The sequence below is a fragment of the Glycine soja genome, chromosome 16, assembly GCF_004193775.1.
Source record: "Glycine soja cultivar W05 chromosome 16, ASM419377v2, whole genome shotgun sequence".
In the NCBI taxonomy this organism is placed as follows: Eukaryota; Viridiplantae; Streptophyta; class Magnoliopsida; order Fabales; family Fabaceae; genus Glycine; species Glycine soja.
Genome location: NC_041017.1, coordinates 23158094 through 23178392, shown reverse-complemented (window position 1 = coordinate 23178392; position 20299 = coordinate 23158094). Strand labels below are relative to the sequence as shown.

Here is a 20299-nt window from a genome sequence, read left to right as displayed (position 1 = left end):
ACACCATTATTGCTAACTCAATGTCATGAGTAGGATATTTCATCTCATCAGTCTTCAACTATCTTGAGGCATACACAACCTTCTTATGTTGCATCATCACACAAACTAATCCTTGGTGAGACACAACAATAAACCTCAAAAGGTTCATTGGAATCAGTTAAAACCAACATTGATTAAGTTGTTAGCTTCTACTTTAGCTCTTGGAAACTATCCTCGCACTCTTCGATCCACAGAAAAGGTTGATATTTGTTATTAAGTCGTGCCCATGGTGAAACTACCCTCGATAAACCCTCTATCCTCCTATAATATCCTACTAAACCAACAAAACCTCTTAAAATAATTGTATATAAGAATGTCTTATCTATTATTTTTCTCTAGGCCTATAAATACTAAGATAGTGACCTCTTGTCCATCTAAAATAACATGTGTTTCTTTGGTACCAAAATTATATTAAAAAAACTAATTATAGTTCACAGTAGTATAAAAGTTTAAACCTCGATAAGGCAATTATTGGAAGAGTTTCTTATGATTTAAGTGTGGAGATACATAGGTGAAACACAAAACAAAAAAATTTAGTACTCAATCAATCAATTGAAACATATTCATTTTCATAAAAGTTTTCTTTTTGGGTAAATAATAATTGTCATATATTCTTACATTTTGTGGTAATTTTGGGGGCAATTATGCGGTATTTCTTATACTTTTGAGCTTTGTTTTTGTTCCTTTTTGTTAAGTTTTGAATAAAAGCTTAGTTCGTTTAGAATTTTCTACTTTTTATTCTTGATCTTGGGTTGTCTGATTGTGTTTTGTAGGAAAGTTAATGAAGGACCATTTTTTAGCTTTGTTTTTGTTCCTTTTTGTTAAGTTTTGAATAAAGCTTAGTTTGTTTAGAATTTTCTACTTTTTATTCTTGATCTTGGGTTGTCCGATTGTGTTTTGTAGGAAATTTAATGAAGGACCATTTGTAGAAGAAATTGAAAACCTTTAGCACTATTTTTTGAAGAAAAAAGAGATAAATTTGAGAGTTTACAACGAGGCATAAGCCTACCATTTTGGTGTGGTTTAATCCCAACTTTGGAGATGAAAATTGTCAGCTACTATCTAGGCTTAAGCTTGACCCTAGAAGGCATTTTCATTTCCTCATACTTAAGCCTGCAACTTTGGAAAGAGATTTAAAAGCTCACTTAAAAGGAAAAGTCCAATGGATATAAAAAGGCGATTCTTAATCAGAATTAGGCATTCTTAGTCATTTGGAAAGAGATAAAGATCATAGAGAAGGGAACGCTTGAAGTAGTGTCTATGCTTAGGGATTCTTCATTTTTTTTCTTCATTAAATTTGTTTTCTCTCATGACTATGAATAGTTAAATTCATTATTCGTTGAGGTTTAATGTAATTACCTAATTGGATCTACTTTAATGTATTTACACTTTTTATTATTCAATAAAGAATTGTTATTATATTGTTTTTCTTCTATGCTTAATGCTAATTTTTGACCTGATAAGCCAATTACATGATTCTGTATTCAGTTATAATTGGAAAATTTGTGAAACATCCAATAATAATTTTTATATATAGGAATAGAGTATAAAGGACTAGGCATCATTAATACTCTTGTTCTTTTTTATTACACTAATTCAATATATTAGGTTCTCTTACTTAGGGATTAAGATTTGGAAAAACATTGTGTTGATGATAAGTGTGATACCATAACCCTGGTTGATTGATAATAATAATTACATAATAGGATAAAATGATATTTTTCTCAATAATCTAATTATTTCTTTTCTTTTCTTTCAAACCAAATAACTTCATAATGTTATTTTCATTCTATTCCTCTTTAATTTGTCTTAAACCAAAAAACTGATATTTTCATTTTATTTTTTATGTATTTCTCTTCTCTTTCCATTTCCTCTATTTTCATCATCTCTATCAAATCAAACATTAGTAAGATAGAAAGTGATACAATTCATTGTTGTAACCTTAGAACATAACCCAACACACAGGGCAGCACACACCAACTCCCTACCCAAAAAAGTCCAACTGTATTTTAGTGACAAGAAGTCCCAAACAACGAGGAACACAAATAATTGTTCAAAGAACAGGAGCATTACAATGTGGGTCCAACTGTGGCATAAATTGTTCCAAGACTTTCATATAAAATTATCGATTTTTTTTTTCAAAACTTTCTACCATCACTTTCATACTATGCAGCACCTAATGTACTGATTGAATCTTCAATTTGACATATTATGCCGTGATATCACAAACAAATGTGTTCTATTGCGTCAATTTCAAAAGAAGTAACTAGTGAGACACGAATAATATCTTAAACAGTCATTTTAGACTTTAGTTTGCCAAGAGGGGGATGTACATCTTCATCTAGCATAAGATTAAACGAAAACGAAGTGTGTTTTAGTCTGTTCTCCAGAAAGAAAGTACACATGGCCACATTATATGGCTTCATGAAAAGGTTGAATTCCAATCATACGTCCTTTTCGATAGAAAACATCTTTACATAAATAGAATAAGAGTTTTATTTTGGACTTTCTCAGATCTTAGCCAAAAATGCTGACTCAAAGTTCTGCATCTCTTATAACAAGAGCACAAGTGTCTCACTTTTGTTCTTTGATGTTGTTGTGAGTTAATTGCAAGATGTTGAAAGACAAAAGGTTTATGTCAAATTCACGACAGCTATACATATATGATTCGTTCTAGTTTATCCAAAACTTATATAGTTCCGTCGTATCTGGGATGTGAATATAGCAGCACACATATTTAGTTCTTTGAGCGAAATTTTGCACGCATCAATGGTAACGAAAGTGGACTGTGTCAAAGATTTTACTTCATTTTTATTTTCAAAATAAAAATGAATCCAAATATCTTCCGGTGCAAAAATGAATTGAAGTGTCTAACTCTTTGAATGTAAAAATCTAGAACTAAAATCAAAGGTCTGCGTATATAAGGTTGAAACTGCACATTAGCAATGTGGCAGCTGTTGACTATAGGTATTCAATTTATCAATTATATGTCTAATCATTATCCTTTTAGCATTACATCGGATCAGACATATATGATAAATTAACGTTAAACACGTAGAGCTTAGCTATATTAAATTTTAACAACTAATTACGTATATTTTTATATACTTCATTCCTCATCAAAATAAGTGTCAATCCAAAAATATTTTAAATTAATAAATAAATTAAAAAAATAATAATTTTACAAAACTAATCCGAAAATTAATATTACATCAAAAAACTAAAGTGACATTTATTAAAAATATTAATAAGAAAACAATTTATATTACAATAAAAAAAAAACTAGCATGCCTCTTATTTTGAATGTTTTTTAATACAATACTTATTTTAAAATAAAATAGATGGATTAATAGTCAATAAATCTTAATGATGAAAACGTTATTTTAATATAAAACTAGATATGAATAATAAAATCATACAGAACTTGTTAAAATTTAAAGTTACTTAAAACTATATAATATTTTAAAAAATTATGTTATCTTTCAAAAAATTCACGTGACTTTTTTATTTTAATTTTGATAATTCATAATAAGATTTATAGTATAATGTAAACTGCACCAATTATCATGAGATTTTGCAAAATTATACATAAATTATTAATTAATAAGAAAAATATCACTATTTATTAATCTTAAATATACAAAATATTCTTAATTATTAAATTTTAGTTATTTATCATAATTTCTATTATATTTTATTTTTTCAATACCATTTTAATTTATCTGTTAGTTTTAATATATATAAAAAGTGTAAATTGGCCCGAAAATTGCAATTCTCTCTATTAATGTACATTTTTAACGTTTTTTTAATATTATTATTTGTATTTGTTTGAACATTGTTTATGTTGATCTTTTAGATAAAGTATTTAAATTCTTTTGTTAATTTTTTTCTTGTTACAATTTTTTAACTTAGCAATACAAAATAAAATTTAAAAGGCCAGACATATGAAAAGGTAAACAAAACATATGAAATAAATGAAAATGAAATAGAAAAAAATTAAATAAAGTAATTAGCTGAAAGAATAATAGAAGGTAAAAACTAAAAAACAAGGCTAAAACACACTTTTAGTGCTTTATGTTTTAGATTATGTTTAATTTGTCCTATATCTTTTGAAATGTTCAATTTAGTCCTTTATATTTTTAAGGTAAAATTGTAAATTAAGTCCCTCATTTTATCTTCAATTTTGGATTTTGTCTCCCAGTAAAATTATTCACGAATTTTATCCTCGTATTTAATTAAATCACGTAATGTTGGTCTCCCAACCCACAATTGAACGTTGACTATTACAAAGTAATATTGACTGTCATGTGTCATGCTCTTATTGGATAATAACTGTCATGTATCATGTTTTGATTGGTCAATGAAAACAATAATTAATGCATTTCATCTTCCATAGAGTTGACATCCAATCAGAACATGGCAAGTGATAGTCATCATCCAATAAGAACGTGACACGTGACAGTCAACAATCATTTGTAATAGTCAACGTCCAATTGTGGGCTGAGAGACCAACATTGTGTAATTTGATTAAATACGGGGACAAAATTCGTGAATAATTTTATCGGGGGACAAAATCCAAAATTGGAGACAAAATGGAGGACCAAAAATACAATTTTGCCTATTTTTAAATTAAAGTGAGTCAAAATAAGTTTTTTAAAATAATGATTGTTTTTAATTTTAGGACATGATTTTGAATTCTTTCGTAACTGATTCAAGATGTGAAACCTATTCCATTAAATTCTCATACATAAAAATTTTAGAATCCAACTAATGGTTGAATCAAAAAAGAGGTCAACATAATAAAAATTGTGTGAGGTTGACCAAAAATAAAAATTGTGTGGAAAGTAAACCTAACAAGCAATGTGTTACCTCTGTTATATAAAACTTGACTAAGTGATGAAAATCCTGTTCTGATATACTTGTCTTGAGACTAGTAGAAGAATCCCTTCAAAATCAATCAAAATATGGTCTAAATTTCGAAAAGTTGATTGTATAATTGAAGGGAGTTATTTCGATTGAGATTGGTGATTTCAACAATTTCATTAAAGTATGTGAGATTGGAAAACGCTTAGAAGCAAAATCTTTTTTTATAATCGAAGTATTAGTTGATGCGGTTATCGAGAGATTATACAAAGACAGTTATATACTAGTGTCAGATTAATGTACTTAAGAATATCGTTGTACACATGTCAAAATCATATAATTTGATTGTTAGTATTAAAAGTTTATAAATAAAATTATAAACTGTCAATTTTCAGGGGGTTGAAATGTTATCACTTAATTTCTCAAACACCAGCAACGCTTACCATAAAAAATTGACTACAGGTTCAACAGGTCATCATGTATTTATTCAATTCTCATCTTTATGAATTCATGTCTATTTATTTTACCGCACATTTCTAAACTCTTTACTCTTTTCAATCTCCATTTCTTTATTTTTTTTTTCAATTCCTACTTATTATTATCGAAATTATTATAAAACTAATCATTAAATCGAAAACATTTTTATCAAAGTTTCCTTATTATCTTATAAACTATGATATTATTTTAATAAAAAGTGGATATATTTATTGAAGTTATAATTGTGATTTGCATTAAGTATTAAGTATTTTTTTAATAAGTTGAAAACTATGAACTTGTTTGTTCAATGAAAAAGAGCTCATAATCGAGAATGAATTCTATGTCTCATTTTTAAACATTTATTTGTTAATAAAATTATTTAGTAAAAATTCCTTTGCTGTTTCAAAAATATTTTCCTTTCAAGGAATAAATACAATTTTCACAATTAACACGATCAAAATTGAAAAATCTAGTATTATTTCTTTTACAATTGTCCGCGACACTCATTTCTTACATGATTTTTGTCATATTTGACCCTTTTTACTTTGAACATAAATTGGATTTCATAATTTTTACATAAGTAAATTTAATGGGACATGTTTTTCATCTGGAATTAGTCAAAAAAAGGATTCAAAATCACATTTCAAAATCGAAAATGATCATGGTTTTAGAAAGACCATTCTGACTCATTATAAAAAACATAAAAGACTAAATTAAACCTTTTAAAACATAAAAACCCAAATTGAACATAATTTTACAAAAAAAAACTTATGCTATAAATATATATACACACAAACCAATTACTGTTTAAAATATCAACTTTAAAAATATAATTTGCATTGTGTATCATACGAAAACAAACACTAATTATAGTAAAAAAAAAAAACTTTTGCTCTTCATAGCTTGATAGGCTTCGCTTATAGCATATATTAAAACAAACTAGCTACTCAATGTTCCTCACACACTTCGACTATTTTTTATCTAAAAAATTTATCAAAATCTGAAGATAGAATTTTTGAAAGGAAGATATACATTTGCTAGGAGAAATTTTTTAATTGTAGGAAATTAAATTACTATGACTTAATTAACCCTATATATTAAATTTCATTATTCACTCCTGGTAGTGAAAATTTTTAGGGTTGACTTTTTTTTTTCGTAGGACTTCAAGGATTTACTTTCGTTTTAATTGAAACATGTGAATTCTAATTAATATATCCATATCACACATTTTATTTTTTATATTTTTTATTCATCACAAATACTATTACTTAAATTATTAGTCCATTTCATAGTTGGGTTTGATTTCTAAATTTTGACAAACCATTTGGAATCACCCGAGGAAAGGACAAACAAAGCGTTAAACCAGACACGAGGAACAACTTTATACAATGTCATTGGCAATCAGTATGATAGGTTGGAAAAATTAGTAAGGAAAGTTTGTCAGAAATTAAAGGTGATGGTCCTACTTTAAAAATTGGGAAGAAAAATTAGTAAGGATTCTGAAATGTGTTGTACAGCTTGTACATTTTTGGTGAATTAAGTTATTTCACATGGGAAAGTCATAGACTGAGATACTAACATTTATTTCAAAAGTTAATTTTTTAATAAATATTTTTTCATAGACGACACAGAAGGATCAAATTCTTATACTTTGTTCTTTGTACCAATAATACCAATTAATAATAATTATTGCAGGTTAATTCGTGTTGGTATTTTTTAAATTTATGTTTTAAAATTTTAAAATTTTAAGATGAATATGAACATTGAAGTTTAATGAATAAATAAAAGGAACTTAATTTTAGAAAAAAATTAAATGATAAATTTAAAATTGGTAAAATTGAGTCAATTGACTATAGAAGTAGTTAAGCTTGATATAAAAACCTAATTAGAAGCAAAATTTTGTAGTAACTAAGGATGAGATCCTTTTAATCTATGGCCACACAATGGTAAACAAATTTGACTTTATGGAAATTCTGTTCAAGTTATAAACATTTATAGAATGTTGAAATTAGTTATCAATAAAGATTATTATTATTAAAAATTAAATTTAAGACCTTATTCAAAGTTAATAATAGTATATATATATATATATATATATATATATATATATATATTGAACCAATCCGTCTTTGATAATTAGAAACAACATTTTATTGAAAAAAATGCTTTTAACTTAAACGGAAATTAAAAAAAATTAATATTTAAATTTCTTTAAAAATATAAAAGTAAGCAGTAAATAATAATAATAATAATAATAATAATAATAATAATTATTATTATTATTATTATTATTATAATAATAATAGAAAATGACAATAATATAAAAATTTAGGGTTCATAAATAGCGCAGCCACAACAGCATTTACATCTATAGGGCCTCGTGTACAAGAAAGAAATATGAAGTGGTGGGTAAGTGAAACACCAACACTTTACTGAGATCAAATCAAACTTTTTATAGTCCTCTAGTTATGTTAATTGTGAATATATTTAGTATTTTTAAATTTTTTCACTGTATTATTGATGAAAAATATTTATAAATTTTATCATTTATTAAATTTAATTGAAAAACTTAATTAACCATCTTTAATATAATCTTTTATTCTAATTAAATCTTTCTCATTCACCTCTCGAATATTAAACATTGTTAATTTTGCTTAGACCAACAATATGTTGGTTGTAGCTATTTCTTTAAAAGTAAGTCTATTTTTTATTTAGTTTTTACATAACCTTTAATTTAATAATTATTTTTTATTATTATTTATCTTCTTTTATATTTCTCTCTTTTATTTCTATATTTAATACAAAATATGTTGCATAATTTGTTATAAGGAGTAATTGTATTTGTATAAAGAAACTGTACAATAATTTCTATAACAAAGAAATGAGAACAGAAAAGTATAAATAAAGTATAAAATGATTAATAAGAGAATGAAATAAAAAGAAAAAAAATAATATTATGAGTATAACTGTTATAATAAAAATAGTTTTTTTAAGGCGTAATAAAAATAGTGTTACTTTTTCTTTTATAAGAAAATATGTTTTACAAACCAAATCATTAGACACAATTGATTAATGTAGTAAAGTTAAGGTTAAATGGTTCAAATATTACTTGAATTTAAATTTGATATTTGATGAAAATAATTCGTAGTCAAACTTTATTTATTTTTCTGTTGAACTCTAATTTAGTCTATTTTTTTTTTTTATGAACTGGTTAATGTACTAAAATTAAGATTAAATGGTTTAAATAGTACCAAAATTCGATATTTGATGGAAATAATTCATAGTCGAACTTTATTTACCTTTCTGTCCATCTCTAAGTTAGTCAATTATTTTTTCAGCCGGAGGATTAAAGACAAAAAAAATGTTATCCATTAATAATGTTAAATAATTTTACATTATTGTTGAATCATAATTAATTATATATAATAATTTTATTAATTTTATGAGTACCACTTCAAAATTTTATTAACAGTAATTAATTATTCGACTACGGAATAAAATTAAATGTATAATCCTTAAACTCTTATTTTATTGTACTTATCTTTTAAATATCTTAGGCCCAAATTGGCAGTTCCGTCGGCACCAAAGTTAATTTTATTGGTGGATTGGGATAAATGCACGAGGATATAAGTTTGACTATTATTAGTGTTATCGTACGCTAAAAAAAGTTAATTTTAGTTATTTTTTCGTAAAATAATATATTGCTATATTTTCATATTAAAGGCTGTTTAACTTGATCCGATCTGATATTACATATATTATAATAATTTATTTAAAAATGTATATATATCAAGATATTTTAAATGAAATTACTACCATATAAATGGCATACTATTTTAGTTTAAAATTATTTGTTTGAAAATATTTTAATATGTATGAAAAAATATTGTTATATTTTGATTCCGTATTTTAAATATTTGATAACTTATTTATATATACCGTTCAAACTCATATAATGTCTTTAATTTTGGGTTAGTCTAATCACAAATATATCACCCATATTGTCACCTTATATACCGCTATCCAATATAATTACTAGTCAAGTCATGGCTTTAAAAAGCTAGCTCAATCAAAATATTAGGTTGTTTTTTATATAAAAATTGATAAAAATGAGAGGTACTCTGACTACATAGAATAACATATTAGTCAAATGACTTGTTAATTATTCACAATGCAAAAAGTAGAAAAATAATTTTGAATTGATTGATATATAATTTTCTTAATGGGCCACTGTATTGCTTGGGCCCAGCTTATTTGAATCAGCTCATTAATATTTCGTTACTTTTTTTTTTATTAGGTTATCTTTGATAGAGAGTCATTGACAAATTTTTTGAGGTATTGACATTCATTTAAAAGGTGAATCTTTTAATAGATATTTTTTCATATGCACAAACTAAAAATCAAATCCCAATCATACCATGTTAGTATTTCCTTACACTTCTTTAAGCGAGTAATTGAATTCATTGGAGCACTCATTGAAATATTATATCTTACTCCTTTAAGTTTCATTTTTTTTCAGGAAACAGATGATGATATGTGTTGTTGGAGCACAAAGTCTCATCATGGAAGATGTTGCTTCCGCATAAGATTGTTATATAAATTTTTTAATTTTTATATTTTAGAATCATAAGTGCAATTACAATAATACCCTTAAGGTGTTACATTTAGGGTGTGTTTGATTTGTCAAAAAGAAAGGACAGACAGAAAAACACTAGACAAGTAGTTGAGTCACATGAGAACCTTTTGTGTTGTACGTTGTTTGGTGGTCAATGCACAATACAAGTAATCTTGTGTTGTATCTTGTTTGATGTGCTTATGTACTTGACAAAATAATGTAAATTTTACTATAATACTCTTTGTACTAAGTAATGTTTGGTTTGCACTAAGAAAAGATACAAGATTTTGAAACATTTTAAATTATTTCATTATTTAATAAAATTTATTATCATGTAGCGTTTCGGCTAACGTTGTTTTTAAGTAAACAAGTTTCTCTGCTTCTTCAAAGTCCACTGCCTCCTTCGTCCAGCGCCGTCGATCGCCATCACGAGTGGAAGTAAGAACCAGTTAGCTCCGTGGGGATCTTCTCTTCCATGGCGAGGTGGTTCATGACAAGACAGAAGAACCAGCTTAGCATCACTGGCGACGTGTCCCTGCCGGCGAGGAGGAAGTTTAGTGCAGCGGTGCTTAGTGGTTTTTTGGTGGAGCAGTCCAAGAGATCCGCGACGAGGGGCATGGCGGAGGCGCGAAGGGAGGTGAATAGGGATAGTATTGAATCTTTACTTTTGTTAGACATTAGATAAAAAGTTATATTGGGATTTAGTGAGTTACAAATTGATATATTTAAGCAATATGTTCCAATCGTATTGATATTTTATTATTTTTGAATTATCGTGATTGGGAATCTATAATGTCATTATATTCTCTTAATTGTTTTTATATGTCCTTTATGCTTTTTGTGTTGCTGAGTGGTTAGTAAGGGAATACAATCAAGAGTTAGGTGTCTATCTACCTTGAGAATGGAAGTGAGGATATAGTCGTGTTGGGGATAAAGAGATAGTAACCTTAGTCTTCTTGACTAGGCTAGACTTAGTAATAGAGATGTTAACCTAGGTGTCTCAAAGTAATAAGCACTTAAGAATGGAAGTGAGGATATAGTCATGTTGGGGATAAAGAGATAGTAACCTTAGTCTTCTTGACTAGGATAGACTTAGTAATAGAGATGTTAAACTAGGTGTCTCAACGTAACAAGCACCTAACAAACCTTCATAGATGCCCCTAAGATGAAATTGATAGAAATAAGTGGACATTTGAACTTACAAGAGACTGAGAAAGAATAAAGGAAAGGCCGATTAGAGGAGCATACATCTATAAGACCAGATTCCCTAGTATACTTACCTCTTAGGTTGGCATTTGAGTTAAGCTCACCATTTCAACTAGTAATTATGTTTAAGTTTAAGAACCCCTTTTGTTTGTAGGATTTTGACCCTTTAGGAAAAGTTAAAAGGAGAATGAGAAACTAGTTGGATAAGAGATTTAGTACTATATAGCCTTGACGAGACAATACCTAAGGAATAGTGGAAGATGGATGTGTGTAGTATGATGATGTGGCTTGATCTTGATTTTCGAGGAAGAAAATCTTTTAAAAGGGGTAGAGCTGTAACACCCCAAGTTTCGAATATTTGGAATATAACTTAAGGAGAAACCTTATTAGGACCCTTCTATTATATTTTATGTAAATACTTGTTATTATTATTTGTATATTATTGGTTTTTTTCTAAGCATGTAATGTGTTGTGATAGTGTGTGTGCTCTTATGCGTGTATATTTTGTGTATATTGTTGTTGTTGTTGTTGTTGTTGTATAACTAAGTGTTGTAGTTATTACCTTTGATATTAGAGGAGTGTTAGATTAAGTTCTTATAATTAGAATGCTTAAAAAATTGTATAAGTCTAGTGTTAGTTTTATGATAAAAACCTTGGAAAGACCACGTCATATCTTGAGTTATACTTATCCATTTAAGGTTCCATTTGCGTTGTTGGAAAGCTTGATGAAAAAGATACAATTCATCCCTACATCTTAGAAACCAAAATTAGCTTCCATCTTAGACAAAATCGGCTCCAAAGTAGGTCATTTGATCATGAAAAACAATCAAAGTCCCACATAACCTCATGAACCTCTTTCTTTCCCTATATATTGAGGACACCACTAGGCCTTAGGAGCAGAATAGAGCCAGCTTAGTGTTTAGCATGAAACCCATTATAGTTAATATTTTTATCTTCCCTTAGAGTTTTCAAACTTGGAGCATATAGGAACCTTGGGTTCGTATTTTAAATCAGATCCATGTTTTAGCCTTAGTTAAGAGTTGTGGGGATTATGGTGGACAACACCACAAAGTTTGTGCGGGTTAGTGGGTGTTTGTGTCCATGCCTTCCTAGTGAGTGTTGTCCACTATCCTTCCTAAGTTATTTCATTCTTAAGTTATTGGTGTATGCTTTTACTCTTCACTTTTTAATTGGATGTGATTTTAACGTGAAAAATGACTTATAAAGATGACCGAAGTAGGCTTAGATGTCTTCATAAGAAATGTATCGCTAGATGTTAACTATTAAATGGCCTTAGTTTCACCTAATTTCGACTTTTAGAACTCAATATATAGAAAAAATTGTGAGTAAAGGTTGAAATGTCAAGATTGTGCAATCAGTTCGTGTTCCTCCTAATTTTAGGCATAGTAGACAATTGAACTAGATTTCAAGGTAAACATAGAAATTTTAGATATGAATAAACTTGATTGAGTTAGCATAAATCCAAAAATAGAATTTATACCATACAGAGGTCATAAGAGCATAAAAGGAAATAAATGAGGTAGTACCCCAAGAACTTATTATATGATATATGTACTATAGGTGTTAATAGATAATTGTTATAATAGGAAAATAACATCAAATTTTGATAGACTGAATAGTGTACTACTTAACCAAGTGTGCTTAAAGATGGTTGTGATTAAATTATGTTTGGGAATGTTGTTCCTTTTGACTATGATGAACATAATTTTATGTATACTTTAATTAGTATGGCATGTGATGCATGATGCTTATGTGTATGAGATGTGGACGAAGAGATGCCATGGTACATGAGTATGATTTGAAATGTTTAGAGAACCTAGTCCATGTGGGATAGGATTCTCCATGTGATGTGACAAGTGTAACCATGTGCATCCTATGTGATCATGCATCATAAATGTGTATATGTTTTTAAGACAGGGGATGTGGTCAACCTTAACTGGGAATGAAATGAATGAGTTGAAGTATGACTCTATCCTTGGGGGGTATCTAGTTCAGAATCTCTGTGTGCTTCATGTTGATCCCATGGGTTGGAGTATCCTTGCAAGACTAGGCAACCCTGACATGTCGTCAACAAAATGTCTTGTTGAGAGTGTATTAAAAAAATCATGTGGTTCGTTATTACATGTCCTCTTGAGCTTCTTTCACAAATGTTTTCTGGTATCATATGCATATGAGAAAAGAGAAATCAACATTGCATTGCTTATGTGTATTTTTGTGAATTGTCTAACTTGTGTGGTTTATGAAGTGGATGCCATGTATGGCTTATGTTGTACTTATGTTATGTGTGAATGATTTTATCCATAGTTTTAATAATATATATGTATCTATGTTTTAAACTTTTGTGGTGGCTTGTAATAGGATGGGATATAGCTCTTTAAAGACATGATGAGAAATGTATCTAGAAGGACACTATAGGAGTATAGGCTACAACGAATATTGTGTTTCAGCATAGTTGATGTAAGGTGAGTGTTTGGGAATAAAACTCGTGTAAGGAAAATGGAGTTACCACAAGAAAGAGTTTTGCAAAATTTAGTAACTTACTGTTTTAACAATGAATCTCAAGATATTAGTGAAGACGAACTAGTGTAGTAAGTGATTCCAAGGGATAAGTTAGAGAAAAGTGTTTATGATCGATCGATGTATACCCAACCTTAGAAATGATAGGGTTTGATAAAGACCCAGTGACAGTAAATCCATGAGAGGCAAATGAATAGGTTATTATGGTAAAGGAGTCTAACTCATCCTTAAAGCCCCTGGAGCACTCATTGAGACATTATGCCTCACCCATGAGAGGCAAATGAATAGGTTATTATGTTAAATTGATTGCTTCTTCTTCTTCTTCTTCTGCATTCTAAGCCTATCATTTAAAAGGGGGTAAAAGCTTGTTAGTGGGAAATTGTGAAACTTAATTCATCCCCCTTCTTAAGTTATTGAGGTCACTTGTCCAACAAGTGGTATCAGAGCACGATTCTTGTCTAAAGTTTAAAAACTTCAAGAATAGATATGGTCTCATCTAACTTTCTATTAATAGGCCTCTTGTTTTCAATGGCGAGGGTTATCACTATTGGAAAACCCGAACACAGATCTTTTTTGAAGCCATAGATTTAAATATATGGGAAACCATTGAATTTGGTCCCTTCATTCCTACAATGGTAGTGGGAAATGCAACTATAGAAAAACCTAGAGAAGAATGGGATGATGATGAAAGAAGAAAGGTTCAATACAATTTAAAGGCCAAAAATATAATCACTTTTGCATTAGGCATGGATGAATATTTTAGAGTCTCAAATTGTAAAAATGCAAAAGAAATGTGGGATACATTACAAGTAACCCATGAAGGCACGACTGATGTCAAGAGATCTAGAATAAACACTCTCACATATGAATATGAACTGTTTAGAATGTATCAACATGAGACCATACAAGATATGCAGAAGAGATTTACTATATAGTTAATCATCTTGCATCATTGGGAAAAATATTTCCTAATGAAAATCTCATTAACAAATTGCTGAGATGTTTAAGTAGGCAATGACAACCAAAAGTAATAGCAATTGCAGAATCAAGAGATCTCACTAATATGTCTCTTGCCACTCTTTTTGGAAAGCTTCAAGAACATGAAATGGGACTTATGAGACTCCATCAACATGAAGAGAATGATAAAAAGAGGAAAGGAATAGCATTCAAAGCCTCATCATCTTCTATTCAAGAAGAAAGTGACAAAGAAGACTTGAATGAAATAGAAGAAGATGATGATTTCAGATTTTTTGTGAAGAGATTCAATAAGTTTCTGAGAAACAAAAGAAACCAAAGAAAATTAAACACCAATCCAAAGAAGAAAGGAGAAGATTCCTCCTTAGCCCCAAAATGTTATGAATGCGATCAACCTGGGCACTTGAGATTCGATTGTCCTGTCCTTAAATGAAGAATGGAAAAATCCGACAAGAGAAATTTCAAAGAAAAGAAGGCATACATCACTTGGGAAGACAATAACATAGATTCTTTAAGTGATTCAAAAAATAAAATCATAAATCTAGGTCTTATGGTGAAAGACTATGAAAGCGGAGAAGAGTTGGCACATTGATAGTGGTTGCTCCAAACACATGGCGGTAGATGCATCAAAGATTATTCATATTTCTCCCAAAGATAGTGAATATGTGATCTATGGAGACAACAAACAAAGGTAAAATTGTTGGAGTCGGAAAAATAGGTACAAATCATTCTACCTCCATAAAAAAATGCTTTACTTATTGATGATCTTATGCATGCTTTATTAAGGCCACTTGTTCAACAAGCCCAACAAGTGGTATCAGAGCCACTTTTCTTTGATTGATTACTTTTGATGATTGTTTTTGATTGAGTTTTTATTGTCCTTGATGATTGTCTTTGAGAGTTATGTTGATTGTCTTTGATGATTGCTTTTGATTATTGTTTTTGATTAAGTTTTGATTGTCCTTGATGATTGTCTTTGAGAGTTATGTTGATTATTGATTATTTTTTATGGTTGTTTTTTGTTATTATATATTTTGATTATTTATACTACATATGTATTTTTGTGGGTGCACAATAGTTAGTTTTAAGGCCTTTTGATATCATTTGATTCTCATATATTCAAACAAGCGGTAACATTCTCTTTTGGGCCAAAAAATGGTACTTTGAATGGTATGACATGCTCTATTCTTTTAATTCATTATAAATTGCTTAATGTTATTCTCCTCTCTACTCATGATTTGTTTTTGATGTTGACAAAGGGAGAGAGATAGATAAAAGATAAGATAGTAAGGGGACTTATCTATTTTATTTATGAGACAGTTTTTTTTATATATATGAAATCTTCAACTATTTCATATAAGTAATCATTGCAAAATCAAGGGGGACTAAACTATACAGATAGATATTCTTTTGTTTTTACTCCTAACCTACAGATGATTGTCATCATCAAAAGGAGGAAAATGTGAATCATGCAGGTTTCAAGTTTTGATGACGTCGAAAAGAATTTGCTTGATAATTATTCTCATCATAAAAAAAGGGAGAATGTGAATAATGCAGGTTTTGATGATGCTAAGAAGAATTCACTTGATAATGATTGTCATCATCAAAAAGTGGAAGATTGTGAATGCATGAATACATGATTTTGATGATGTCAAAGAATAATCAAACAAGGTGTTTTCAAGATTACTTCAACAAACATTCAAAGGTTAAGCATTGCTTCAAGATTAATACAAGGTTGCTTCAACAAACAAGCATTGCTTCAAGATTCATTCAAGATTAGCTTTTGCCTAAAAACACATTATCTCCAACATATCAAGGCACTTGTAATCGATTACCAGGCAGTGTAATCGATTACCAGAAGACAAGTTTGCAAATTAGCTTCTTAAAAGGGTTTGAAATTTGAATTTTAAAAGTTGTAATCGATTACCATTGATGTGTAATCGATTACCAGCAACGAAACTCTTGAAATTCAATTTGAAAAGACATGATCCTTCAAAATATAACTGTGTAATCGATTACCAAAAACTTGTAATCGATTACTAGTGAAGAATTTCAGAAAAATCTTTTTGAAAAGACACATCTTTTCAAACCATTTTGAAAAGACACGAAGGACCTATATATATGTGTGTCTGACTTCAAAAAGTAAGAGAGAGATATTCTAAGAGAACTTCATTGTCAAATTCTCTCTCAACAACTCTTGGGCAAACACTTGCAAATCTATTGAGAGTTCATCCAGGAACATCAAATTGTATTATCCACTCTAAAGGATAGAAATCTTTCTGTTCATCTCAGAAAGTAAGTTGTAATCAAGAGACTGGTTGTATCTTGAATTGTGAGTTTCCTGAACACAAGGGAAAGGGATTCCTTGGGTGTTTAGAAGTTGCAAAAAGGTTTTTTTTACAAAGTTAGTTAAAATCTCAAGTGGGTTGCTTGAGGATTGGACGTAGGCACGTGAAGTGGCCGAACCAGTATAAATCAATTTTGCATTTCTCTCTTCCCTTATCTCAGTTATTTTACTGTAGTTTACTTTGTTTTGCGCATTTAAAATAACATTGTTAAATTGACTGCTTCTTCTTCTTCTTCTTCTTCTTCTTTTTCATTCTAAGCCTATCATTTAAAAGGGGGTTAAAGCTTGTTAGTGGGAAATTGTGAAACTTAATTTATCCCCCCTCTTAAGTTATTGAGGCCACTTGTCCAACAATGATAAATAAGTTGTATTTATATTATATATGGAATCAAGTTATAATGTTTATATGTTAGCTTTCGCATGAGATTGTTGTATAAATGTTTTTAATTTTTATATTTTAGAATCATAAACATAATTACAGTAATTCTCTTAGGGTGTTACACATCCATACTACAATTGTGATTTTAATATTTCCTTGGTGGCTGATTATTATAAAGAAATATTTTGAGAGATATTCTAGTTAGATTTTTTTATGACTTTGATTTTCATTAAAATGTATATGTAGGAGTGTGCAAGCCAAGATTTTTTTTCCCAATTTTTCTCTTTGATGATACGTTGTTACTGGTAGTCCCTACCGCCACAATGTTTGATATCAAAGAGGATGATATTTCTAGAAACCTTTGAAAGTTATGTGCGACCACCTTGGGAGGTATCACTAAGTAGCAAACTTTTAGTCCCTACCATTAGGTTCTTGAAATAGGGGCACGGAGCAAACACGCTATGTTTGTTTCCTTGATATTGCCATGCATATCTTTATGATGTCATGATTGTGTGTGTCTTTCCTGTGCTTGCCATGTTGTTATGTTATTTTGGCATTAATTGATTGTGTTACCATGCTCGTTCATTCAGTATGTTTCTCTTTGTGCTATCAACCACATGCTCTCACGTATGCGTTCAGTATGTTCCTCATCACTCGTGCATTGCATTTGTCTCGTCATTTTGTCATGAGAAGTCGGAAGGTTCACATCACCTTCTTAAATGCATGCATGGTGCACCATGGTAATGATTGCAAATGAACCATGATACCCAATGCATTGTGGGTAAGAAGAGATGGTCTTTCGGGCTCTTATGTCTGTAAATAAAATGCATTTTTGTCATGCATAGCATAAACATTCCCTCATGCATTCATCATATTTCCTTTGTGATAAGGTGTCAAGGTATTAATTAGCAGATTTTTTCATTCTAGCAAAAGATGGGATCGAACCAAGCACCCTCTTTTAAGAAAGGGTTCTATCATGTCAAAATCAAGAGCCTAAAAGTATCCAGTTTGCGAGAGTTAGGGCAGCGGATGGATCTAGTTCAACGTCAAGCCTTCCGCAAGATATATGGGAAAATCTAGGACTTGTCTATGATAGAAGTTTCCACATAAGCCATCACATCCCTCACCCAGTACTATGACCATTTGCTCAGATGCTTCACGTTTGGGGACTTCCAGTTAGTACCAACCATTGAAGAGTTTGAAGGAATCTTGGGATGCCCACTAGAAGGAAGGAAACCATACCTTTTTTTGGATTCTACCCTTCTATGGCAAGAGTATCAAAAGTGGTTAAAATCTCAGCACAAGAATTGGACCGAGTAAAGCAAAATAGAAATGGGGTGATAGGGATACCAAGGAAGCATATGGAGGAGAAGGCAGAAGCTCTGGCAAGCCAAGAAGAGTGGGCATCATTCATTGACATCTTAGCTCTATTGGTGTTTGGGACTGTGCTCTTTCCAAATATGGATGGATTAGTGGATCTAGTAGCGATCGATGCTTTTCTTGCTTATCATCACAATAAGGAAAGCCCGATCATTGCTATGTTGGTTGACACATATGATACACTCGACTTGAGATGTGAGAAGAGCAGTGCGAAGATCATCTATTGCACGCCCGCTCTTTATATGTGGTTAGTCTCCCATATTTTTCATCATGAAGGTGGACCTATTTGTCCTGTACAAGGTCATCGCATGTGTGCCGAGAAAGGGAAAGCAAATTGGGAAGAACTCTTGGCAGGTATGGTAGGGGCCTCCGTTAATTGGTTCCCCCAATGGAAGGAAGGAGGGGCCAGAGTGTTATGCTTATGTGAAGGGTTCCCAAATGTCCCCTTGATGGGAATGAGGGGTTGTATTAATTATAATCTTGTACTTGCTATAAGACAACTAGGTTACCCTATGAGAGGGGAGCCATCGGAAAAGAGTATTGCGCCTTTCATCACACGAGGTTCCAGTGACCCCAATGCAAAAATGCTTCAAAGAGTCCGAAAAGCATGGAAGGCGGTGCAAAGAAAGGATAAGGAGCTTAGAGGAAGCAGCAGCGGTGTCATTGGCGGATATCATAAATGGTTGAAGGCTCGGACGCAAGGGATAACTTGACTCCCGAAGCTAAAGATTTCAAGTGGGGAAGAGGTTGAAGTCCCTGAGGGGAGCGAAGAGGTGCAAGCCTTGAAAGCGGAGCTTGAAAGAACGCGAGTAGTCAAGGAAAAGTTCAAGATGATAACCATCAGGGTCAAGAAAGAGTGTGACGAGCTAAGGGATGTCAACATGGCCACAAGCGAAGTATTAGAACGAAAAATGAAGAGGGCCTAAAAAAAAGAATGGGGCCGAAACAAGTTCCGAGGGGCTTTATGGGGCAGCAACAACGAACTCAAGCTTCGAAGGGTTGAGAGGGACGAATCGAGGGTGGAAAGTATGAAATTAGAGGACAAGTTGAAGGCTTGTTAAAGGTCGAAAAGGAGCTTGACCGAACAGTTGAGTAGGATGGAAGAAAACATGTGGACGATCATTGACCGGTATAAAGAGAAGCTAAATCTAGCTGCTAGCCATGAGCAAAGACTAGAGGACGAGCATTCAAAAGTATCGGCTCTGCAAGTGGAAAGGGAAGCAAGAGAGAGAATGATAGATTCATTACATGGAGAAGCTATGACGTGGATGGACAGGTTCGTTTTCACTCTGAATGGGAGTCAAGAGCTTCCAAGGCTGTTAGCCAAAGCCAAGGCAATGGCGGACGTGTACTCAGCTCCCAAGGAAGTTCGTGGGCTTTTCAATTATTGTCAACATATGATCGATTTGATGTCTCACATAATTAGGAACCGTTGAGGCGTTTGTATTTATGCTTTGATCTTGACATGATAAACAATATT

The 20299-nt window shown here is 30.7% G+C and overlaps 1 protein-coding gene across 1 annotated transcript; it reads left to right on the top strand.

Annotated features, from left to right (window-relative positions):
• Nucleotides 1–18704: 18704 nt before the first annotated feature.
• LOC114389869 lies at nt 18705–19532 on the top strand. The gene is made up of 2 exons (XM_028350587.1): nt 18705–19173; nt 19324–19532. The coding sequence occupies exons 1-2, from the start codon at nt 18705–18707 to the stop codon at nt 19530–19532; spliced, it is 678 nt and encodes a 225-aa protein (XP_028206388.1).
• The last annotated feature ends 767 nt before the right edge of the window (nt 19533–20299 follow it).